General features: G+C 47.1%; 1 protein-coding gene across 13 annotated transcripts in view; it reads left to right on the forward strand.

Moving 5' to 3' along the window:
- The window catches only part of FHOD3 (formin homology 2 domain containing 3), a 423,570-nt gene that overhangs the window by 54,664 nt on the left and 343,337 nt on the right, over positions 1-25,569 (forward strand). For all 13 annotated transcript variants that reach the window (XM_045527658.1, XM_045527665.1, XM_045527667.1 and 10 more), the window contains exon 3: positions 8,812-8,876. In XM_045527658.1, coding sequence (XP_045383614.1) covers positions 8,812-8,876 — 65 coding nt within the window. The remainder of the gene's footprint in view (positions 1-8,811; positions 8,877-25,569) is intronic.

Raw genomic sequence — 25,569 nt, forward strand, 5'->3', positions numbered from 1 at the left:
AGCTCACTGCATCTTTGAACTCCTGAGCTCGAGCAATCCTCCTTCCCCAGCCTCCCAAAGCTCTGGGATTACAGGTGTGAAGCACTGTGCCCGGCTCAGTATGTTTTTAGCCTGAAAAAAGGGGCTGGGTGTGGTGGCTCATGCTGAGGTAGCAGAATCACTTGAGGCCAGGAGTTTGAGACCAGCCTGGGCAACACAGTGATACTCTAATTTCTAACAATAAATACATAAATAAAGTGGCTATTAAAAGAATGAAAAGACAAGCCACAGACTAAGAGTATTTTCAAAACACATGACAGATACAGGACATGTATCCAAAATATACAAAGAACTCTTAAAACTCAATAATAAAACAGCCTGATGACAAAATGGGCAAAAGACCTAAAAAAAAAAAAATACATCATCAAAGAAGACATTCAGAAAGCCAATAAGCATATGGAAGGATGTTCAAGATCACATGTCACTTGGGAAATGCAAATTAAAATGAGATACCACTAAATAACCTATTAGAGTGGTTGAAATCTAAAACGTTGATGACACCAAATGCTGGTGAGGGTGTGGAGCAACAGGACACTCATTCCTTGCCGGTAGGAATGCCAAATGGTACAGTCCCTTTGGAAGACGGTCTGGTAGTTTCTTATAAAGCTAAACGTAGGCTTACCAGCTGGTTCAGCAGTCATGCTCCTAGGTATTTACCCAAGTGAGTTGAAAACATACATGCACACGTTTACAGCAGTTTTACCCACCATTGCCAAAGTTTGCATGCAACCAAGATGTCCTCCTGTAGTTGAATGGATGAACAAACTATAGTACATCCGTACAATGGAACTAGTGATTTAAAAGAAAGCTAGAAAAGACACATAGGAACCTCAAATGCATATTGTGAAGTGAAAGAAGCCAGTCTGAAAGAGTTACATGCTGTATGATTCCAACTATATGACACTCGGAAAGGCAATACTTATAGAGACAGTAAGAAGATCCAGTGGTGGGTGGGGGTGGGGGATGGGGAGGGAGGGATGAGTTGGTGGAGAACAGGGGACTTTTAGGGCAGTGTAACTACTTTGTATGTTGTAATGTTGGATACAGAACATTATGCATTTGTGAAAACCCATAAAACTGTTCAACAGAGTAAATCCTAGTGTAAACTGGACTTGATAATGTATTAATATTAATACATTATCAATATTAATATTGGTTCATCTACTGTAACAAATGTAACCACACTAATGCGAGATGTTAATAGGAGAAACTGGGTGAGGGGGTGTGGGAGTATATAGGAACTTTTTCTACTTCCTGTACAATTTTTCTGTAAACCTAAAACCGCTCTAAGTAGTGGATGATTAGGCAGTTTCATGGACAATATGTTGATTCCATGATGCTCTTAGGAACCCGGGGTTATTTTATCTTTCTTCTCTGCCATCTTTGGGGTCTGGCTTTTATCTTTCATGCTCCATCGTAGTTACAGTGTGGCTGTCCTGCTTCCAGTGTCACATCAAGGTAGGAAGGCATGTATTGGTCAGGGTATAGTCTTCTCTGTTGCAACTACGAAATCCCCAAATAAGGCAGTTAAGATAAAAGTTTGTTTCTTGTGTAGGATTCCTATGTGGGCAGTCTTCTTTGGGAGTGGTAAAATAGTTACAGCATCCTCAAAATGAGAATTCCATCCCTGGGTCCAGGGTGGCTGCTTCGGCTCTTACCATCCCATCTGCATGGAGGAAAGGGACAAAGGGAGTGTGTGCCCCTTCCTTGCACACATAGCTTCCACTCACATGCCATTGGCCAGCGCTAAGGCTCATGGTCACCCTGTGAATCATGGGCTGTGTCCGGCTAACCTTCTTCTGTTACTATGAATATACAGTGACAGCTGGTGCTCCCTCCCTCAGGTGGGAAAAGTGAAGAGCAGATGTTGGAGCTGGCTGGGTTTGCCCCTTTTAGAGAGCTTTCCCGAAGCTCCACCAGCAACTTCCACCTGTAGTTCACCGACAACAACTGTCAACAGCTGTGCCTTGTTGTGGAGAATGTACTTTGCCACCCCAAATGAAACTGGGCTCTCATTATAAGGCAGAAAGGGCAAATGGGTATTGGGTAGGTAACTAGCTGCATCTGCCTCCGCAAGGAGAGAGGAGGCCATGCCATCAAGTCATGTTGTGAGAGCAGCGAGGCAAGGCCAGGGATGGCAGGGAGGAGATTTGGGGTGCTCTTGGAGAGGGAGGAAGTGGAGGGTCATGAGGACAGAGGCTGGGGGGTTGGTGGGAAGGGGAGGCAGCAGGATTTCTCAGGAGCCAGGAGCTGTGAACGGGTTGAACGGGGGGGCTTTTTGTCCCATTAGGGAGATCTGAGGGTAGAAGGTGAGAGAGGGGCCAGTCAAGGTGTCAGGGACCTCACACCATACACAAAAAGTAACTAAAACTGGATCATAGGCCTGAGTGTATAAGAGCCCAAACTATGGAACTCCTAGAAGAAAACAGGAGCAAGTCTCCATGACTTTGGGTGAGGCAAACAGTCTTTTAGATATGACACCAAAAGCATAAGCTACTAGAGAAAAAATAGATAAATTGGACTTCATCAAAATTAAAACTTTTGCTCCCACAATGACATAATTGTTAAAGTGAAAACACGAGTGACAAAATGGGATCAAATGTATCTGATATCTGGTGACCTTGAACATTGGTCTAAATGAAAGCCAGATGTAAAAGGTGACACATCGTACAATTCTGTTTGTATGAAGTGTCCAGAAATGGCAAATCCATAGAGACAGAAGGCTGGCAGTTGCCCGTGGCTGGGTGTAGGGGCAGGAGATGGCTTCATGTGGGCATGAGGTTTCTTGCTGGGGAAGTGAAATAGTTCAAAAGTTAGACTGTGGTGATGGCTGTACTGATCTATAAATATACTAATAACCAGTGAATTATATACTTAAAACAGGTGGGTTTTATGGTACCTTAAATATACCTCATTAAGACTTAAAGGGATATCAAGGAATGACTATGGAAGAAAGAGTCTGAGCTGGTGACAGGTTGGACTGGGTCCAGGGAGAAGTTCCAGCTTTTGTGATGAGAGGAGGACACTGGCTTATTGGACAGTGACCTGAGTGGGGTAAGAAAGTGCATTCTCTCTGCCTCAAGTCATCTTGTTGAAGCAAGAGGTGAGGGAATCTAGAGCGGCCTCTCTGAGCAGGTGCCAGGGAGGCAGAGCTTCCGTGGGTCCCTCCTTACCAACCTCTCTGCTCAAGTTCACAGGCTTCACTACAGGATGTGATGTATAGGGTGCTTCCAGAAGAATCCCTGTGCATCTCTGACTCTTCACACCTTCTCATTAAACTAGGTGACTCAGTCCTCAGAGACCAGTGCACCCAAGGTTGCACACACAGGAGTGACGAGTGTTAGTATAGTCCCTTGAAGAAATTAGGATGTTAAGTCACTGAATTTTAATTGAAGATCAGGAAAGAGCATCAAATAATAAGAACTAGATTATGGTCGAAGATTCTCGAAAGGGCAGTGGAGGAGGAAGGATAATAGGAAAGATGAGAGAGGTGGGAGGCATGAGAAAAGGCAGGCCAGGATGGAGTGAGAAGATATCCAGACATTAAGGCAGAAAGGGAAAGAGGGAGGGGAAGTGGCTGAGAGAAGGAACAGTAATATCCTCGGCTGGAGCATTGGCTAACATTACCCAGCGTTTATCCCAGGTCAGGCATGTTCACAGCATGGTACCTGCATTAATGGATTGCATCCTCCTTAGGAGAAGGTGGAAATTATTATGTTATTTTACAGACCAGGAAGCTGAGGCTTAGAGTGGTTAAGTAACTTGTCCAAGATCACACAGCTGGCTCAGTCTGTTTTTTACTTCTGCAGTCTGGCCGGGGAGAACAGAACACGTCTGGAGATGAATGTGGAGGCAACTGGCTCTCTTGCTTGGACTTTGAGCTTTTGAGCAAATTAATCTCGGCTAGCACAGTCCTTTTACTGGCTGATGACAGGTTGAAACCCTCCATTTCTTGATCCTGAGACAGTGCTGGTTGAGCCTCACAGGCCAGAAGCTTACTGAGGGCTTCTTATTCCTGGGCAACTGCTGAGGGGGCCCTGGGCTGTTTCTGCCCTTGACTGAAACCATAGTTCACCTCTTCTTATTTGAGTGCAGGAATCTTTTTTGTTTGTTTTGGTTTTTTTTTTCTTTTCTTTCTTTTTTTTTTGAGGCAGAGTCCTGCTCTGTCACCGTGGCTAGAGTGCCATGGTGTCAGCCTAGCTCACAGCAACCTCAAACTCCTGGGCTCAAGCGATCCTCCTGCCTCAGCCTCCTGAGTAGCTTGAGTGGAGGAATCTTTGGGGGCATCAATTCCACTGTTGGTTGCTAGAAAGTCCTAAGGCTTCTGGCTGTACACTACTCAATAAATCGCAAGCACTTGTTCTTACAGTCACAAAGGTCTCTAGATGTTATTCTTGTAAAAATGTTCCCTTTAGAGACAGAACTAAGACACACAGGTTTCTGTGAGCCTTGGTTGGTTAAACCAGACTTTATTTTCCTAAGGCCACGTTATTGTGAGAGAAACTTGTGTATTCTGAGAAACCAGGAGAGTTCCTTTAGCAGTAGTACCATTAAGTCCCTGGAGTGGTGTGTGTGTCCGTCCGTGTCCCTGTCCGTCCGTGTCTCCCTTGACTGGAGTTTTGTGAATTGCGCATCTATTTCGGAGAGTTCCTCAGCACTCGGGTTAGCATTGGCCTTGGGTGTGAGCAGCGGAGTGGTTGTGGCTGCCTGTCCCTAAGAGTGGCTGTTCAGGTGCTGGCGATGTTTCCCTGGCAGTGGCTGTGCTGATAGGAAAGGAATCTGAGTCTCTCTGGGGAGTTTCAGGTCAAGCTGAGCTGCCTGTGCCTTCTGGAACACCAGATTCTGGTACTTATTCCCGATTCATTCTGCTGCGAAAGAGCAGACTTGGAAGGAGTGGCAGCTAGGAAACTGATCCGGAATGCCAATGTCATGAGAAAAACGGCCCACTAAGGTGCTTACAGGAAGTTCCCATTGACAGCCTCTCACTGATTTTTTTATCTTTGGAATATGGAGGCTCCATGAAGGCAGATACCAAAGTTTGTATGAGTCAGGGTTCTCCAGAGAGACAGAACCAATAGGGTAGTTATTTATCAACCAGTCACTGTCATCCATCTATTTTGACAGATTTATTTTTAAGGAATTGGCTTGTGTAATTGTGGGGACTGGCAGGTCTGAAATCTGCAGGGCAGGCCAGGAAGCATGTAGGATTTCTGTGTTCTGTCTTAGAGCAGCAAATACTCTGTGCACCTCATGGAGTCCAGCCCATAGTAGGCACCAGGAAATGTGAGGAAGGAAGGAATGAATGAAGGAGCACCCCTGGGGGGCAGCTGTAGGCGGGCAATAGGGGAGCTGGCTCTGGGGTCAGACTGCCTGGGTTGAGTCTGAGCTCTGTCACTTCCTAGCTGTGAGATTTCAGGCTTCGTTACTACTGGGCCTCGATTTCCTGATCTTTAAAATGGCAATACTGTTATCTACCTCAAAAGAGTTTTGTGAAGACCAAATCTGTTTAAAGTATTTAGAACCTCATCTGGTGCACAATAAGCATTCCATAAATGTTAGTGACTTGTTAGTATTTTCTAAACCCACACTGATATAGTGTCCCATTGTGGTGGGGGAGTACACCCGTGATTATTTAATTTTCCTCTAAGGGTTTTAGCGATGAAAGAAGAAAAGGGTGTATTTACTGGAAAGACAAGGCTAGAATGATTATTTTAAAACATTATTTTCCTAAAGGAAGCCAAAAGAATTGGCAAAAAACTTTTAGAATTAGTAATAGCAATAAGATGGCTGTAAGTAAAAGGAAGATAGAAAAGTCAAATTTTCCCCAATATGTCAGCATTAGCCAGTTAGAAAATATACTGGTGGAGGGAAGCTATCAAAATTTAAAGGGATTTTATGATGAATGTCCTGTTTTATATTTTATATGTATATCAATATGTGAAAGTAATACTGCAGGACTAAATAGGATTTTTCCTAAGAATTCAAGAATTACACATATATGTATGTGTAATATGTAAGGTAATATAAATGTAAAAGTAAATATACTAGATTTTATCCAGTTTTTCTGGAATTCCTAGGATAAATCTTATTTGGTCCTATTTTCACGTGTTTCATATTTGGTTTGTCAAGATTTTCTCAGATTTTTGCATCTTAGATTTTATGTGTATCTTTTTGGTCAGGCTTTAGTATTAAGGTTATACCAATTACCTAAGAAAGCAGGGACTCTTCTATCCTTTGTGAGCCCTGGAGAAAGTTCTGTAGTCACCCCCCTTGTGCAGCAAGCAAAGGGCAGGACGGTGCAGGTGGACCGTGGAGTCACATGCTGTGCTTTCAGGCTCGGGTCTGTTTCCACCAGCCAGGTATGCAGGTCATGTCATTTCTACAAGCTTTATTTTCCTCATCTGAAAAATGGGGACAGCAGTAGTACCCACAACAGAGGTGGGTGACGCGGGGGTGGGGAGGGGTGAGAGAGGACAGGCACCCTTCTGTGGACCTGGCTGAACTTGGCCACACTCTCTGCCCCTGTGACCAGCCCCCTCCTCTTCCCTGAACCCCTGGGATCTGGGGCTGGGTCCCCCCACCCCCAGCCTGCTTCCATGGTCCTTGGCTCCTGATTCCACACAGGTTTCTTTAATTATAGGGTTTTGTGTATACGAGCAGGCAAGGGAGGAGGTAGAATACTGAAACAAATTATAAGTGACAAAACTACTAAAAAGTAGGCCTTGTTTGTTTTATGCTTTCTTAAATTCCATTAGGGTTTAGCTTAACCAAAGCAATTACCTGGTTTCTCAGCATAGAAGCCCAGAAAAGGTGACCCCTCCAGAGTGGTGGGCTTGCTGTGGCTTTCTTGGGAAGACCATCCTAGTTTTTTTCACTTAGAGGCCTGGAATTCCAGAGTGACTGCCCTATACACTCACTGCGGACAAGAGAATTCTGTGGGAAAACAAGCACTCAAAGTTGCAACTTCGCAGTTGAAGATACAAGTTGGGGCCATCCGTAAATACTTTCTGAAATTCTCCAGAACTCGGGTGTTCTGAAATTTCTTCCCTGGCCATCCTATGCTTTGTCTCCCACTAGGCATCTGTGGCACATACTTTGCTGTTTATGTGACATTTACCATTGACTTATAACTGCTGACGATGTGAATTACAGAAAATCCTTGAGGTTGGAAGACTAAGATTGACTGTTTCTAATAGTTAGAGTCTGGCCACCGTCAGGGGTTCGCTGGTCTTCTGCTCCCAGCTGCACCCCAGTCCCCTAGAACACCTTTCTTGGCAGGTCAAACAAAAGGCTGTTTATAATTCAATGCACTTAGTTGAAACTTTCTCCCTAGTATGGCCACAAAAGTTGAAAGAGTGTCAATAATGAATGTCAGAATTTTTGAGAATAAAAGATTTTTTTGGTGAAGAATAAAGTTTTGCAGAGAAATCTTCACTTATAAGAGATCTCGAGCTTGTCTGCTGTAGGCATCGTGTATTTGTGGTAAGCTGCTTGAGAGTAGTGCCTTGGACATAGAAAATTTAAAACAAATGGACAAACAAGGCAAATTGGAGGGGCTCCTTGCAGTTTGAAGGGATGCTGAGTGCAGACTCTCTACCTGCAAGCAGCTGCTTGGCTGGAGGCTACTGCATACTTTTCCAGGACTATGCAACTGGTTTTCCTTTTCTCTTCAAAAGAATCAATAAACTGTGGTTTAAACCATACTTCCTTCCGCTTCTTATCTGGTCTCAAGAATAAAAAATATAATTGATGCAGTCATTACTGTGGATTTGTAATCACAATATTAACAGTGTGCCAGGGTGAGAGCTTGTGTTCCTTTCTCTCCAGCACAACCACAAAACCAGGAGGCGGGAAAGCACCGCCAGGTTCTGTTGTAACTCTAGCCATGGTGGGGAAGAGGTGAGGAGGGGGAAGAGAATCCAGCCACCAAGAGGCCCGACAGGCCACCTGCTGCCCTGTCGTTGGCTGGCTGTGCCTTACCTCTGCCCACTGGCTTCCCCTTCTCTCCTAACTTCACAGCCTTTGTTCCCCCGAACCCCCCAAGGTAACCAGGACTCACGTTTGCTCTCATTTATCTTCTTCCACCCACTGCTTTGTGCTTTAGTTCTCTGCACAGAGCAGGATGGGCCGTAGTAGAGTGGAACTGGGAAGGTCCATCCTTTTTCTTCCTCATAAGAAAGGAAGTGAGAAAAAAGCAGAGGTGAGTCAGGTTGTGGTGTGAATTGGCATTCTTGATAATCAGCCTGTAATTCCTGATAAACAGTGGTCTATAAGCCTCCTTTTGTAGATTGTCATCCTGTAAGAGTACAGGAGAAAAGCCATAACAGTCTTGAATTGATATACAGCAAAGTGGCTCTGATTAACCCACGATGTGTTCCCTTTTCCTATCTCCCCCACCCCCCCCAAAAAGGTAAAAATAGCCATGGGAATGAACAAGCAGATTTGTGTTGCTACATTCCAGGGATTTCACTTTGTGGACGCAGATTTTAAAATTTCCCCAACATGGTCAAGCATGACTCTGTGCACACTCTGTGGATGGAATGAGTTGATAGACTTGGCAGTGAAACGTATGTGCCAATCCAGCAAGGTCAAACTTTCTTTTATTTTTATTAAAGGCCTGTGATGTCAACACTGTCGCAGGATAGATTCTTGTTCAGTTTAGGGCCCTCTTGGGTGTGTCAGAAAGAACCCTCCGGTTTATTGGCAGCCTGGGAGGTGTCCACTGTCTTCTGACTCCTCTGATATCCGTGTTTTGTCTCCTGTCTGTGTTAGGCGGGGCAAGAAGCACAGCATCATCCTGCGGACACAGCTGTCGGTGAGGGTCCATGCCTGCATCGGTGAGTGACGTCTGCCCTCCGAGAAACGCCACTTGTGGGGATACAGTATTTACCGTTACACTGTCTACTTGGGTAGCCCCTCTCCTGGGCTCTTAGAGTTCTAATGAAGCAATGTCTAGCAGTACTTTGTCTAGAAGCCCTGTTTCATTCTGACTTCCTTTGCTCTTTGGTTAGTGGCTGGAGCATGAGATAAGATGATTGTTAGTGAGGCTCTTCTTAATGGTGCTGGGAGAGGTGAGGTTCTTCCTGGGACGGTGCCAGCGTGAGCCTCTAGCTCCTAGAAGTGATCCTCCACTGTGCCTGCTGGTGGCTCTGTGATGCTTGTGGGAAGTGGTGTCAGAGGCCCCAGGTGACTGCTGGGTGGTTAAAAGGGAAATCTTGGGTCAGTGTAAGAGGGGGCACACGTGGATACGGAGCAAAATGTTGATAAGCAGATGTATTTGTGATTCAGAACAGCTTGCTCTGGGCTCCCAGGGGTGCTACTGGGGCCATTGTTGCAGCCATTTTTTCCTGGACCCACTGGTTTCCCCACTTACAGACATGGGATCGATGGCAGTGAAACCAGTTGTTTATGCTAAGTAGACAACCTCTGTGTGAATGTCTCTGAAACTGTGGCCTGGTTTTCTCCTGGTATTGGGCCACGCTGAGGCAAGAATGTAATATTATAAAAAGAAAAACAGCAGAAACTAGAATTCACTTTATGCACAGAAGTCTCTCATACCTGAGTAATTTTGCTTTTATTTAATATACGTTGGGGTCTTCGTTGAGGCCTCTATTTAGCAGAACATCAGTCATCCTGTTGTGTCCCAGTCTGCACCTGGCATCCGTGGGAGGAGTGGAAGGGCCCCTCCCTCTCTCTGCTGCTCCATTGGAGACTCTGGGATGGGCAGGGGAGCTGGACATGGAAGGGAATCCATGTAATTTTACTTCAGCTGGTGTGATGTGTGGTGAGGTGCAAGTATCCCGAGTAATAACCTTTGTTTCACTCTGTAGCCAGAGAGTGATCATGCAGGTGACGCATAAACCTCAGGGCCTGAAAAATCAGGGTGTCAGGAAGGTTTGCAAGCTTGTTGGAAACAAAGTAAGATCTGTAGGACCTTCAGCCAACACTGACCATTCACTTCTCAACTGCCTGTAGCACTGAGTGACTGTAAAATGTATGTGGGCACTTGATTATATTTAATCAGTTGCTTTTTTATTACCTGCTTCATATTTTTCCAGTTATTTCATATGTATAAGTCCTATCTACCTACAGAAAAGGCCTATGACCATGACTTTGGATAAATTTCCCCCACCCTCATCCTGGATCTAGAACAAATCCAGGCATGTAACATGCTGTTGAAATTAAATATCAGAACGTAGCTGATAGCCACAAGAGATTTGGGACGTGAATATGAATCTGTATTTCCTAGGAATAGTGAGGCAGTAGAAAGCAGACTTGCACTAAAACGGGCTTGATCAAAATCCAAATGACCTAACTTCTTTTAAGAAAATCTACTCTTTTGCAGTATGTGCTTAAATATTTTAAGTACAAGAGTTTTTCTAAACAGCTTCCATGTTACTGACGGGTTGCATTCACTTCCATGTCCTGTAGTCTCATGTAATAGATGTAAAACACATGTCTCCTCCCGTGGCACACTGAGCACGACAGGCACTGGAGCCCACTTGCGACACGTCCTTTCCTGCTCCAGGGCCGCCCTGGGTGCTTACACGGTCAGTGTTTGCTCCCAAATGTCTTTATGCCAATTGCACCAGTTATTGGAATTACAGAATCTAATGAAATGGTACCTAAATATTTTAGAAACTGATTAAATATGAGGATATAAAGGGCATGGTGCCTTTGAAAATTCATTGAATGTTTTGGAAAAGACTCAAAATTAGTGGCCACAAAAGCATTTCTGTCAATGCAAGTGGGTTATGACAACTATGAAAGATGAGGGGGGGGTAAGATTGTAAAAATCTAGGAGGAATCCCACTCTTCCCTGTCTTCGGTTCTTGCTTGACTTCAGAGAAACTGACATTGGAAATCCGATTTTGTTACTGGAGTGGTGAGTGGAAGAAGGTCCATGTGGAATTCCAGTTAGTAGGCCCTCCCTCAAAGAACCACAGGTAGACCATGATGTGTAGTCAGCAGAGCTGTGAGTTACAATGATGCTTTACGGTGTGTATGTGTCATTTTTTAAAGGATATTATGCTTTAACCAGTTGTTTACTATTAATTTTCTCAGGCCTGAGTATATCAGGTAAGAGGGTTTGGCCGTATAAATTAATATTAGCACCCAGGAAAAAAAAGTTTTTCCTTTGTCTTAAAAGCCCTCTTTGTCATTCCATTTCCGACTATTAGCAAGATCTGGAATAGATTTATTGTAATAGTACTAAATGTTATCTTTTTGTTATGTATAGAAAATGGAATGTATGCATCATATACATGAAATACCTCCCCCTGTTGTGACATATTCTTTCCCTCTCCAAATGACAATATTAGATGCCACTGGGCTGAAAAAAAAAAATAAAACCTGGAACAATCTCCAGTTGAAAGACAATGAGAAACATCCGTTGTTTGAGCCCTTGTTTCTTTTCAAGATTATTTTCCCCCTTCGCCATATAAGAAATAGTTATTACAGGCATCAGACCCGACAGCTGCTGTCTTAGCCTAGCACCACATGCCACTCCCCTGAAGACCATCCTCACCCACGATTGGGCTGGAGGGATCCAGGATCAGCTTTTGTCCAGTGGGTCTAAAATGCTATCTAGTAAATTTCTCCAAAATGGTGTTTTCCTCACCCTACATTCTCTTCTCTTTCGTTCCTGTTTTTATTAAGTACAGGAATGTTTAGAATCCAGGACTGTGTGTTGATGAATTGGAGGTGACATGCCTTTGGAATTCTCCAGTGTTAACTTTGGAACCCTGCACCCGTCGGGAGGAGGAGAGAGCAGAGCCTTCATGGGTAGCAACCCAGCAAACCTCAGGGAAAATGAAGGCCCCAGGGGCTCTGCTTTGATGGTCACAGCTAGCAGCAGAGACAGGTCTTACAGCGCAGAGGTTCTGAAGCGTTTGGCAGGAGGTTGGAATGAGATCTTAGTACAGAGAGAGGCCCCACGCTCTTGTACCTCTGTTCCTCTGTGCTGTCCCTTTTCTTTATAGATTTTGTGTGACCGCTTGATGTAACATATTGCAGCAAACAGTATATGACTTGCCTTCTTAATCTAGCTTTGATCCCTCAAAGAAATAAAAGTATCGATGGTCATACTGTGGACTTAAACTCACAGATATGGGAGAAAATCTTATGATAGGCATGAGAAGTCTGCATTTTATGAGGTTAGCTAGAGAAAATAAATTTTTTGGTCCCTGCAAAGTGATCCTATTTCCAGACACCAGAAAAATGTTCAGAGGGCCAACTGGCTCTGATGACTAAGTCTCATCATGAAGAGAAAAGGAACTGAAGAATTGTGGGGTAAGGAATGGAATCTAAGATTTAAAACAATAAGATTTGAAGTCTTTAGGATGCTAAAACTAATATGAGTGTTTTCTACTGGCCGACTTCGAAGGCATTTTGTTTGGCTTAAAACCTCTGCACATCAGTTTTCTGAGGCAGACCCTGTCTTCCCATTAAGAAAATAAACGCTGGCGATTGAGTCTCTGGGACCCAGAAGGCCTGTGCTTTCAAGTGTCCAGCCATGAGTTAAACAAAAGGGTAAGATTTGGCTGAAGATTCCAAAGTGTCTTTTATGCTTGTAGCTGCAGAAGAACATTCTGACACAAAGGGTCTTCAGAGACATTTGCCCCTGCCCCTCAGGTGACGTGGCTGCCTGCGAGGGTAGAGATGAGGTGGGCAGAGGCTTGCAGGGTGGCTGGTCTCCGCATGAGATGCGTCTCATTGCCCAGGCAAGCCACAGAGACAAAGACAACCTTTAAAGATAAGAAACTGATGAGAGAGAAGGCTGCTCCGTCCACGCATGCAGAAGGGTAGTCAGTTTCCAGCAGCAGAGACAGGGGCATGACAACAAGTCAATATATAATTTGCAAAGCGTCTTCCTCTCGCGAGCTTGGTCATGCAGCCTTGTGCTTTGTGCTATGTTATAGCAAAGAGGTGAATCACAAACAGTGGAACATTTCTTCAAGAACCTTCCAGTGCAAGAGTGACTGAGGGGGTTCATCCCGTGCCCCCGATGTAGGGAGGTGGCTCCCTGGGGCGTGGTGTTGAGCCGGACCCTGAGGCTGTGCGCAGTCTTAATGGGAAGATCCCGCGTAGGCACCGGCTTCCGCTGGTGGTGGCGGAGGCGGGTGTGTGGGTGCAATGTGCCCTGTGGGGTGGCAGCTCGGGCTCAGGTGAGGTGCAGGTTTTGTCCAGTGCCTGGACCCCCTGCAGCTACAGAGTAGAGGGCCCTGGGCTTCTGTAGTCAGTGTGTGTGCGGTGGGGGGTGGAGCTGTAATCTGTGACCGCTGGCCCCTACCCCTCTGCCTTTGCTCCGAGTCCCTCTCTCGGGTCCTGCCTTTATTCTTTGGCCTGTGGATCTGAGCATGGCTCCTCCGTCCTCTCCCACCTTGCTGAGCTTTCTGCCTGTCCCCTACCTCTTAGTGTCTTTCCTTCTACCATCAGGGTGTGCTAGTTTCTCGTGGTTGGGCTCTCCTGGCCTGCAGCCCTTCAGGTGGGCTGCGGAGAGAGACTGGGGCTTGGCAGCGTTAGTTGGGTTCCAGTGTGGTCCTTACTGCTTCCTGGCTCTATGTCAGTTTGGAATCTCCATAAACACTAGAGGTTTCCTTTGGGAAACAACAAATTGCCTTTTCTATGCTCTTGGGCCTGACAACACCTGGGCAATGTTTCTATGTTAGCTGGTGAAGGTGAGGCCCCACTGAGCACTGTGGGTGCTGAGACACAAGGCCTGCAGGGTGACACATGTGAGCTTGGGCATCCGACTCCTCTGGGTGCTTGCTGTAGGATCCACACGGGTGCAGCTGGCCCTCGCTTTGGTGGCTGGCCACCCTCACGTCCACTGTGTGATCAGAGTAAAGCTTCCTGGCTGGGAGACTCCTCCCTGCCCTCTTCCCCACCCCCATTCTTTCCCCTCTTCCCTGCCTTCTCTGATTCCAGGCCTTGGACCTGGGCTTCTGGCTGGCCCTGTCTGGCTTCTGCTTCTGTCTAGCCTCTACCACGCAGCTTTTGGGGTGTGTGTGTGGCTTCCCTCCTTCCCCTGTCCCTGGACATCACGGTGGCCAACCTCACAGTGTCTTGGCCGTGCTTGTCCCTGATGGGGTCAGGTGCACTGGGTTACACTTCTTATTTCCTGTCCTTTGATGTCCAGACCCACTGATTCTCCAGAAACCCTGGAGACCATCTTCCTTTCTTCCAAAGATGTTTATTTTCCTGCAGAGGCCCCTGAGTTGCCAACTGCAGCCTTAGCGTGAGACGGGTTTGAAATCCTGAGTCCTCCTTGCAGCAGGAGACTTCCAGGGCTTGGTCCTTTTTTTTTTTTTTTTTTTTTTTTTTTTTTTTTTTTTTTTTAAATCTCCTCCCTTTTATACCCACCGCATCAAGTCTGTGACCTGTTTTTGCCTATGGTCTTGTTTTCTAGGTAAAAGCAAGCTCTATGGGTTAATCAGATAAGCACCTCCCATCATCTGTTTCCTATTAATCTGTCACAGCTCCCAGGTGGCAGACCCCACAGAGTGTCCATGTGGGGGGGGGGGTGGATTTCTGAGACAGGTCAGCTTGTTGGCCTCTCTCCACTCTGGGTGGCTGCCTTATCAGACCCTGATTGACAACTGTGTCCACCCCCCGCCCCCCAAAGAAATAGGAAGGGAGAAAGGACGCGAGAAGGTTGTAAAAACCCACTGCCAGGTTTGTTAATCTACGCGAGAGTCTAGTCTTTAAATGCCAATGACGAGTCAGTTCTGTCCCATATCTTCCTACAAGTGCTCTGTAACTTTATGGTATATAGGTCAGGAATGGTTTCTCACCAGAAATGGAAAGAACAACTGAAGAATACATTTACAGGGCGGCTCTACCATCTACAGACATGCAGATAAACATAAACACAGAGGGTGAGAAGCTTCCACATACGGCTGGAAACTCAGGTCAGCTGTGGAAATTAAGAGGCACCAAGAAAAGAATGGCCGGGAACAAAGGTGAAGTGAACCACAAGAAAGCAAAGCGTATATCTCAGTCTCTTATGGCTGCTTCATTTCATACTTGTATTCTATTCCCCCCTCCCCATTTTACTTTATTTGAATTATTTATTGCTTCTTTAGGACTTTGTTACCTTTTATTTTTAAGGATCTCGAGATGTTGGATGATGGAATTTGAGCATTGCCTTAGAACCACTATCAGTGTGCTGGCTTGGAACTGTCCTAGTAACTGTTTATATTCTGATCCTAATAACTGTTTATATCCTAATTTCCTGTTAAGTGAAATTTCATGTTCACTTAACAAGGAACATGAAATTCTGGCCAAAAAAAATTGGTAATGGAGAATGTAGTCATATCGATAGGGGCACCTATAGTAGGTTTTAGGAGTTTAAATCATGTGCTGGCAATTAGACTCCAGAATTGCTCCCCAGCAAAACCATAAGTTACATCCAGAAAGTAACCCCTGGCAAGGGAACCACTGTGCTTTTGAATGGTTCCTACTAGAACTTCTGTGTAAGTGCTCGCCCCTCGCGGGTCTGGCCTGCTTGTGTGGGTGTGATGTAAGCTCTAGTGACCAGCTCTCTGTGCCCCGTGGCTGTCCCCTTGAAGAGACAACTTCATTCTTGTCACTGAACAATCAAAGTCTATACTGGGAAACAAAATTGTTTCATTACTAGAAATTTTGATACCCAGAGGGTGTGGGAAAAGGAGGAGGAGGGCTCAAAATGTCTTGCTAATGGTGGTTAAGGATTAGGTGGGCATGAATGTATTTTTTTCATCTCACCATTTCTGTTGTTAGAAGTACCTAATGGGGGCCGGGTGCAGTGGCTCACGACTGTAATCTCAGCACTGTGGGAAGGATCGCTTGAGGTCAGGAGTTCGAGACCAACCTGGGTGACATAGTGAGAACCTGTTTCTATAAAAATTTTTTTAAAAAATTAGCTGGGCGTGGTGGTGTGCTCCTGTAGTCCAAGCTATGTGGAAGGCTGAGGTGGGGAGATCGCTTGAGCCCAGGAGTTCAAGGTTACTGTGAGCTATGATTATGCCACTGTGCTCCAACCTGGGTGACACCGTGAGCCCTGTCTAAAAAAAACAAAATAAAAAATAAATACCTAATGGCTGGGGGACATGCAGAATGCATTAGTAGTTCAGCAAAAATCTGCCATCAGTCCATGATTTAATATAAAGGAGAAAAAAAGGCATTGGAGAATTTGTCATAAGTACTGTTGTCTCAAGTTCATGGACTGGAGTAATAGTAACAGAATAGTCGAGGAGAACATTTAAAAGGTTTTGTTCATTATTTTGTTAGTATAATTGGAAAAAGAACAGATTCTGTTGTTAATTGTTCCAGAAGTATCGTGATTTATCTGTAATCCCAGTAACTGGATTGTGGGCAGGACGAGACACTATCCCACCAGGACAGGAGAAATTGTGGGGCCAGCTCTAGGTACCCCGCCTGTACTTCAGTCATTTCTTAGCCTTTAAAAAAAGACTCTCCTTTAGAGTCAATGGTCAGTTTAATAACACTCTTAAAATGAAAATATTTGTAAGCATTTCAAAAGTTGTAAAATGCTATAGAGATCATTAGTTTGAGAGGAACCGTATGCAAAAGCTAAAAAAGAAATCCTGTTTACTTTCAGCTGCCTTTAAAAAGGTAACGTGGACTCTGTTCCGACTCGAGTTCCCAGCCTGGCCCTTTCCCACCCGCTGTGTCACAGGCCCTCACCACCCGTCCTGAGCCACGGCAGGGGCTGGAGAGGTGCCCACAGATGCGAAGGCGGTTTCTCCCGGCCACGCGGCTGGGAAGCGGGACTAGGGCTGGAGTCTCCCGCTTCCCTGACCCATCCTTGGCACTGGTCTGGTGCTTTCCTTTTAGGCCATTTGATAGCATCTTCTCTGGAGAGATGATTGCTGAGACCGAGGCAGCCCTGCTGGTTTGAGAAGTCTGAGAAGTGCTGCCAAGACATCTAAATAAATGTCTTTTGAAATGTTTTCTCTACGTGAAGTGTCACCAGGCTTCAAAGGACAGTGTCCCTGCTGAATTCCAGTGTGGTTCACAGATTGCTTTTGGGGAAAGTAAATCGGCTGAGAACAATGGACGTCACCCTTAAAGAGCTGACTGTGGTTTGGAATGCACTGAAATTCCTCCTCGTGTGCCAGGCTCCCAACCCCTGGAGATGGAGCCGGAGCTCCCACGTTTCTTCTGGGCTTCTGCCCTGTCTGGCTGGACGCCTGGCCTCTGGTTTTTCAGGATTCAGGTTGGGAAGTCCCTGGAAATGGAGGCTCTTACCCGATCAGCTCTGCACACTGTCATCTGTAGCTTTAGGAGCTGCCCAGGAGGAAACAGGGGAGGGTTCTGGGCCCTGGGGCTGCGAGTCCTCCCTGTTCTGGGTTTGGAGTTTGGTCCTGTTCTGGAAAGATCTATGTGGTCTGGATTCTGTGCCGGGTGGCAGCTTGCTCTCGAGCATTTGAAGGTAAACTGTCAGGCCTGGTGCAGCACGTTGTCTCACCCACAGAAGGAGACCCCAGATTATTTGTTGACTGAAGAAAGCAGCTATGAAGGGGTCAGGATACTGTCTGGTGTTTCTTAGGGTTGATTCCTTTACCTCAGAAATGAATTTCTTTGGCATTTTCTCAGGAAGAATAAAAGGCAGTAGGTAGAATGTTAAAGTAAATAGAGTGTTAAAAAGCTGTGAAAGTGAGTAGAATGTCATTTCAAGGAGCATTCGAAGGAGGGCTCTCGGCGCTGGGGGGTGTTGTGGGAGTCTGGAATGGCACCGTCTGTGCGTGTCTGTGGTCCAGGTGGCCTGTGCACCTGCCGGGCAGGGCTCTGTGGTGGGAGCCATTGAGGTGGGCCCTGGGGCTTCCTGGGAGCTGGGAGCACTAAAGCTTGACTCTGAGGCTGGAGGTGAGACGGTGGTGGTTTGGGCTAGAGACCTGATACAAGATTGCTCCATGGGATAGCTTTTGGGGCCTTCCCATTTGAGGTGTGTGCTTTGCTTCTTTTGGGGCAACTTAGCAAATTGATGGCAGACTTTGTTGACAGATGAATGCAGAAGCAGGTAGATGCTTCGTTAGGGATGGTCCCTGGATCCTACTGTGATAGCCTGGTAGAGGGCTCCAGTGGGGAGTGCCATTCTGATTGTTTAGTGGGTGCATGGCAACGGGCTGGGGGGTGACTCGTGCAGGTGGCTGTTTCCATGCTGGTATGGGATGGCTTTGGAGAACCCTCTGAGCCCTACTGCCCCTTGTTCTTTAGCAGGCCTTCTCCTGGGCGGGTGTGTTGTGTGGGCCAGGATGCCACCTAGGGAGGGATGGACGATGGGCGAATGGAAGGAGCCTAAGAATGTAAGTCTGAGGGTTTTGTCTGAAAGCAGAGCTGGCATTATCATGAGTCACAATGGGCTCCCCGCCATGTAAGCCCGAGGCCGAGGGTGGTCTGACCAAAGACTTCTCCTTTTCATTAGGCAGTGGCTCAGAGGCCACCAGGCAGCAGTGGAGAGTGCCATGGAGCACTTTGTGCTGCTTCAGATAGCTGTAGAAACAGTTACTAGCCTGCTGGAGACCGTGATAGGAGCTCCACAGAGCTGTCATGGTGAGGAGTTGCCCAGGTCAGTGTGAGTCACCGTGTGTGCCGTGGATTTTCTTTGAAGATATAAGAATCTTTTTTTTTTTTTTTTTTTTTTTAATTTCAGCTTGTTATGGGGGTACAAAAGTTCAGGTTACATATATTGCCCATGTCCCGCCCATCCCCCTGAGTTAGAGCTTCAAGAGTGTCCATTCCCCAGACAGTGCACATAGCACTCATCATGTAGTTATACCCACATCCTCTTCCCTGACCCAAGATATCAGAATCTTGATAGAGAAGGATCAAAGTGGTGCATCCATTGAGGTGGAGTGTACAATGCCTGGAACAGCTCATGCCAGGCTCCCGGAGGGCAGAGCTGCTGCTGTGCCACGCCAGGGACGAGATGGTGGTACTCGGAGGGCAGCTTGGCTGGGGGTTTTGGGTGTAGTTCACCCTCCTCCCCTCTAAGGTTTGGGTTTGGTCCTTTTTGGAGTCTGACTTGAGGCCTGGCCTTCGTCAGGATTCGTTGGGGCTCTAGGCTGTGATGTCTGGCTCTGGGGCTTGGGGAACATTGAGTCTGAATGCAGCATCCCGTTCACGGGCCAGGCAAGAGACCCCTGACCTCATGGGCAGGACATCTGATGTCACCTCCAAAGGAGGTTGTACCTAGAATCCAAGATGAAATATTTAAAGTATACAGTTTTTTATAACCTCCTTTGGCATGTCTTTATTCTTTCTTAAGCAAATGGCTTAAACAAAAAACAAAACAAAAAGGGCAAGTGCCCTGGACCATGTCCTGGGTGAGGTCCTGCTCAGGCCAGAGGCCCAGAGGAGCGGAAGGTGCTGGTGCCCTTCAGGGGTGCCCCACGTGAGGGGAGATGGTGGGTGAGGGAGGGGCGGTAGGAGGCAGCACTCTGATTCTGGAGCCAGCATCGTCAGGTTGCTAGACTTGGGACATGGCACTTCTTGCAAAAATGGGGACCCTCATGTTTCCCTTATGAGGTGCCAAAAGGACTAATGAGCCCCAGGGTGCCTCGGGTCAGGAAGCTGGCACCTAGTAGCTCTGCAGGATTTCTATAAACACGAGCTTTGTTGCTGTTAAGATTCAACATTTTCTTGTGGGTAAGCTCGGAAGTGTCACTATCATTTATGTTACTGCAATGTGAGAAATTTCCAGATTTCCACCTGATTTAGGACATTCAACAGTTATTTAAATGCCCACTGGGTGTAAACACTATGAGGTGCTGCAAAGGAAATGAATAGGCGTAGAAGTAAATGCATGATGTATGTGAAACGGGTCCATCCACTCATGATTCTAACCAGCGGCTGCAGCTTGAAGTTTCCAACTTTCCCCCAAGCTCTGGATCTGTCATGGAAATGTGTGCTATGTCCATCGGAACCTGAACTTCAGACCACATCCATCTCTCCACACTCCCTGTCTGCAGGGGTGGGGCCCACCGGTCCTTGGGCCCCCAGTGCTTCTAGCACCACACACTGGCCATTCGCCTCCTGTGCAGTGGGGTGACGTGTCCCCTCCCCGGGCAGAGATGGTGGAGACTGTTCCTCTCTTGGGGTGGACGGTAAAGGGGCCTTGAAGGAAGGAACCAGGGGTTTCTAGGAGCCAATCTAGAACTTCCCTGAGCCTTAGTTTCCCCAACTGAGCTTTTAGGACATAGTTTATTTAAAAATTGGAGAATTGTCTGTATAAATTTAGGAAATATTTTTGGTCTCTTTAAAAGTGTGGTTACATTGAGCTTTTCCTTTAATCTTTTGTCTTTTCGGTGTGTTTTTCTCCAAGGATTATTTGCTCATAGAATACTAACTATACTCCTCATTCCTCTGCTTCTGATTCTGTAGCATGTTATGTCTTTCTGACTTTGTCCTGATTCTTGAATTGAACTAGACACAAGGCCCAAGCTGAACAGGGGAGACAACAAAACTCCTGGAGCCCCCTGCATGTCTTCCCAGGTCAATGCCATTGTTTCTCAGCTATAAACAGACACTGGGCAAAAGGTGCTCCTGGGACTGTAGCTCAGCCCCATGAGAAGGCCCAGGAAGTCAGAGCGAGACAGATGGCTGTTCTTGCAAGTGCATTTCTTTTTTTCTTTCCTTTATCCCTTAGAAGGGCTATGGTCCCAGACCCAAGAATTGCAGAATTCACCTCCCTCCCCCTGCCCCGCCATGGAGGTGCTTATTGTCCTGTGGTTCCAGTCACTGGGCCTATGTCAACTGACTTCTGGAGAATGCTCAGGATTCTTCTGCACACAGCATCATAGTAGGATTTTTAGTTTTAAAAGTAATTAATAGTAATGGTCCTATAATTCCTTCTTTTCCCCATTCAGACAGCTGTGACAGGTCTTTTGAACTAGACTGATTGACAGTCCTGCATACTTCTCACCTCCTTATTTCTAAATGAATTTGCATAGTTACTGTCCTTTCCTGGAGCACTGGTTTTTAAAAGTATGTTCCTTCTACATGTAGACCCTAAGAGGATGTGGCTTGGACTTACATTTTCCTCTGCTGTGAGTGCATCTCGGGGGAACCCCATGCCCTGCTCTGTTTCTAGAGAGAGAGCAGGAAGTTGTCTGCACTCCCCCTGCCTGAGGAAAGACAGGTGAATTTGGAAACCAGGGTGGTGAGCAGGTAAGGCTCAGCCGCACCCTCTGCAATGAGTGTCCTGTTCTGAGGACCCTCAAGGTCTTTACTCAGCCACGGGAGAGCAGCCTGCTCCTGTGGTGGGGCCAGTGGTCATTCCCTGAACCACTTGGGGCCCTTCTGGCTACAGATGTGAGGACAGTTCTCCCATGAGCTGCCTCAGCGGGAGCTGCCACTCCTGTCTTCCCACGCGGTTCTAACTCAGCAGGCAAAGACCGCGGTGTCATCTATGGATCCCGGAAGCCCTGCAGTAGAGGTCCTTCCCTACTGGGCTCTGGCATTGGCGTGTGGGTGTTTTAGTGCCTGCCCTGCTACTGCAGGTGGGGAGCTGAATTGTCAGGCAGCCTAGACCCTGAGCCATGTCCAGAGGTGAGAGGGTGACATGTCCACTTCAGAGGTGACACGTGGCTGTTCCTGCTTTTCTTCTGTCTGCAGTGATTCTGACTTAGAGGAACATGGCTGTGCCAAGCTGAATTAAAACTGGAGGTGCCCTGAGCTTTGTTCTTGTTAAGGCTAGAGTATGCCAGGTTAAAGATAGGGAGTGCATCTAAAATAAAATGTGACTCTGTTCAGAGTGCAACCAGATGCCCTCTTGGCACTCGCTGTTCCGTGGGAGCCTGGGCCTGGTCCCATGCTGGGGTCCTGCCCTGACATGCACCCTGGTCCTTGTGCTGAGCTCTGCCCATTTTGATTTTCTGCAAGCAAGTCTATACCTTGATTGTTTTTCAGTAAACTCTGTTTTGAATAATGTAACAAACACAATTTAGGACATCTCACTGTGACCCCTGTGGCTCGGTGTATCAAGATGTGGGCAAGAAATGGTTTTGAGATGCGTATATTCGCAACAAACTTGAGAAAACTCCCTACCTGTGTGACAGGACAGGACATGCACTTATGTGACAGTGGTTTTGTTACATCTGGAGTGATTCTCCACCCCCTGGAGCATTCCGAGGGGGAAGTAGGAAGTTATCAAACTATGAAATGCTGGGGGGAAATAATGACTGGTTCCACATGGATCAATAATGTGTGATGCATGGATGAAACCACCTTGGAAAGATCAGGAGGTCACCTGTATGGACAGGAGATGACGCTGCCTTTGCTTTTCTTTTCTCTCGCCCGTGAAAGACAGTTCATGAATATTCATTGGAAAGTGGTTGACTCTACAATGGGAGGAATTGGAGGGCAGAGAGCCCAAGAACTCGAACTGTAGGTGCAGTCAGGGTTCTGTTTCTGTTCCTGGAGCATCTTCCCATAAGCACAGAGCTTACAATGCTGCCATCGCTGGGGGTGGGGGGTGGGGGTGGAGGGGACGCTCCCCTGTCTTCAGGCACCGACCTGCAGTGTGCTGAGAGGCAGAGCTGTTCTGCGGAGAGACCACAGGAACACTTTGCCTGGGGGCAAAGTGTACCCACTTTTAAAGGGGGTCAGTCATAGAACAGATAGTCCATTTTGTCAAGGGTTGACCTGTTCCTAGACAAGTGCCAGGGTCCCTGTGTCTGCAGGGGTGCTTCTAGGTGTCTAGAGTCCAGACAGGAGCCCCTCAACCAGGTCAAGGCAGCTTGCTCATGGAAGCCTCTTCACAATGGTGGGAGGGTCCCCCAGTGGATGTTGTGGACAATGGCAAACTTGGGGAACTGGAGTGCAGGCACATTCAAGGCCTCCAGCTACAAGGGGTGGCATGTCCTGGATCTTAGCAAGGTACTTGGAAGCTGGGGCTTTGTAGCCAGACATGCCTGGTTGAGCCCTGGGTCCACCACTGTGCGGCTGGATGACTTGGGGTTAGGTCCCCTGATCTCCCCAGGCCTCAGGTGACCCTCCTGTAGAGAGTGCGGCTGGTCACTGCGCACACCTCACAGCATGGGTCAGAGGCCTGGATAAGATGATGACACTCCTCCTGCCCCTCTAGTTTCTGTTCTGGTGCTTTCCAGATAGGCTGTGTGGCCCCATGACTTTGTGACAATGCTGTCCTCTTTGTCTTGACTCCTATGCAGATTGTTTGGTTCTGCTGAAAAGTCCCACTATACCACAGGGAAAATGGCACGTGGCCTGCCTTGTCCCCCACAGATGCGATGGGGCTTGTAAAGCACTTGTCACGGCCCCTGGAGTGTGGTGTGCTCACTGCACATGAGTTCTGGATGTCCTCCTGCGGTGGCTCTGGTCCCCTGTGTAGGAGGGTGGGCTGTGGAGCTAGTCACCCTGGTTCACGCCCTGGCCCCACCACTTACAGGCCGCGTGACCTTGAGCAAGTTACTTCTCCCCAGCTCCATTTTCCCACCTGTGCAACGAGATGCTCAAAGGGCCATTGGGGGTTAAAGGAGTGAACCTGCGTCACTTAGAGCCCCACCTGGCACGCAGTGAGCGCCGTGCATGGGGAGCTATTATTGGCTTCCCGAGCACAATGTGCAGCACATGGCGGGTCTTAATATATCTATATGAATAATACGGGCAGCAGAGCGTGGGATTATAGTGAGAGCCAAGCTGAAATATCAGACGTGGAGTCATCTTTCTTTTTTTCCCAAAACCCTCTCAAGTTTCCCTGAAGTGCTGACAAGATGTAGTGGCCAAAACTGAACAGTGTCTGCTAAAAAAGCCCTCCCGGAGTAGGGGACAGAGGAAGGACTGCTTCCTGCCCGCTCAGGCCCTGATACTCAACCTGCTGTCTGCTCACCCACTCCGCCCTAGAGACCCGGGAATGCGGCAAGGCTGCGTGGAGTGAGGGCAGCGCTTCGCTGGGGCCAAGCGGGATCCATCTCCTCCCTCCCCCTTTGTCTGGCCTGGTCTGCGTTTCATATTCAGGCAGCTCATTTGTACCTCGCAGATTTTCCTTTGGCTACTGTCATGGCAGATGGGAAGGGCGGTTTTAATGAATTACTGTTTTCTTTTGGAGATTAAGCTTTCATTATAAATATAATTGCTGACACACAGCCTTCTGGTACTTACATATCATTTGCCAATTAGGATAATGGACCAAAAAAAAAGTCTCTTGGAAAGTGACATGGCCCAAAGTTAAGCCTGTAACTCAGTTTGGGTGCTGGCGAGCAAAGCTCTTTGCCAACTGGAAACAGTGCATATCAAGTCAGCCCACAATATGCCTGTGCTTAGAGGGCTGAAAATATTCATGACCTTTGAGAAAGAGAGATTAAAATTAGTAGGCAGAAATGCTGCAGCCAGCTCCAGCAGTGTGTGATGTGGTCATTCCAGAGTGTCTGCCATGCTGGCCACATGCTCCTGGGACTGCTGCAGGGCAGAGGCTGTGCTGCTTAATTTTAGAGTTAAATCATTAAACGTCATGTCGAAAGCATTTATGATGGATCTGAATCTGGCGAGGAATGTTGTGATCTTTCCATTGTTTCTTTTAGGGGTCCAGGTCTTTTGGGCACTTTCTCTTTCCTTGTTTTGTTTCATCTAGGATTTCTGCACATTGGCATTACTGATGTTTTGGGCCAGACATGTTTTTGTTGTGGGGGGTCATCCTGTGAATTTTAGGATACTTGGCAGCATCCCTGGCCTCTACCCCCTGGATGCCAGTTGCAATGCCCCTGATTGTGACAGCAAAAAAATACCTCCAGACATTGCCCAACGTTCTTTGGGAGGCAAATGTGGTCCCAGTTGAGAATCACTGCTCTAGAGCTGGCCCCAAGAGAGTTGCAGATGGACTAAGAAGCTGTCAGTAATCTCCACAGTAGCACACTGTGTTGGGGGTGTAGTCTGATTAGACCGGGCTACACAAAGGCAACTGATAATTCATTCCCTCAGGAAATCACTGATCCTGGAGTGCCAGTTATGTGCTGGGTTCCGTGTTAGAGAATACAAAGGTTAGTGAAAATGACCCTAGTTCTGTAAGCAGCTGAAGGAAAATGGGTGTGTTGCTTGGGTCCAGAAGGCTTCCCCTTAAATTGTACTAACTGACCCTACTCCGGGGTGGCGATAGCCTCAAACTTTGGAAACATCTGGGTTCTGATGGTTTCCTATGTGAGGGCAGGGAGCTCACCCACCTGGATTCAGAGGCCTTGGGGTCTACAGACGAATTGGTCTTAGGAGGTGAGTAGTTTGATTGAAACTTGGGAGAATTTATGTAGGTAACAAGGAGGGGCTGAGGGAGCCACTGGAGAAAAGACACATAGATGGGCATAAGCAAGAGAAGAGCGAATTTGCTAATAGCAAATCCAGCCTCCTTGGCCAGAGCAAGGCAGGAAGCAGTGAGGGGTGGAGTGAGCAGTATTGGGCTGAATGAGGAAGACTTGGGCTTTCTGAGCTATCTGTTGGGGAGGATGCTATCTGTCTCATGGTTCATTGTCAGGTTCAAACAAGATAATATAAACTTAAATATTGGGTTGCCCAACT

Source organism: Lemur catta, chromosome 16, assembly GCF_020740605.2.
Source record: "Lemur catta isolate mLemCat1 chromosome 16, mLemCat1.pri, whole genome shotgun sequence".
NCBI classification, from domain to species: domain Eukaryota; kingdom Metazoa; phylum Chordata; class Mammalia; order Primates; family Lemuridae; genus Lemur; species Lemur catta.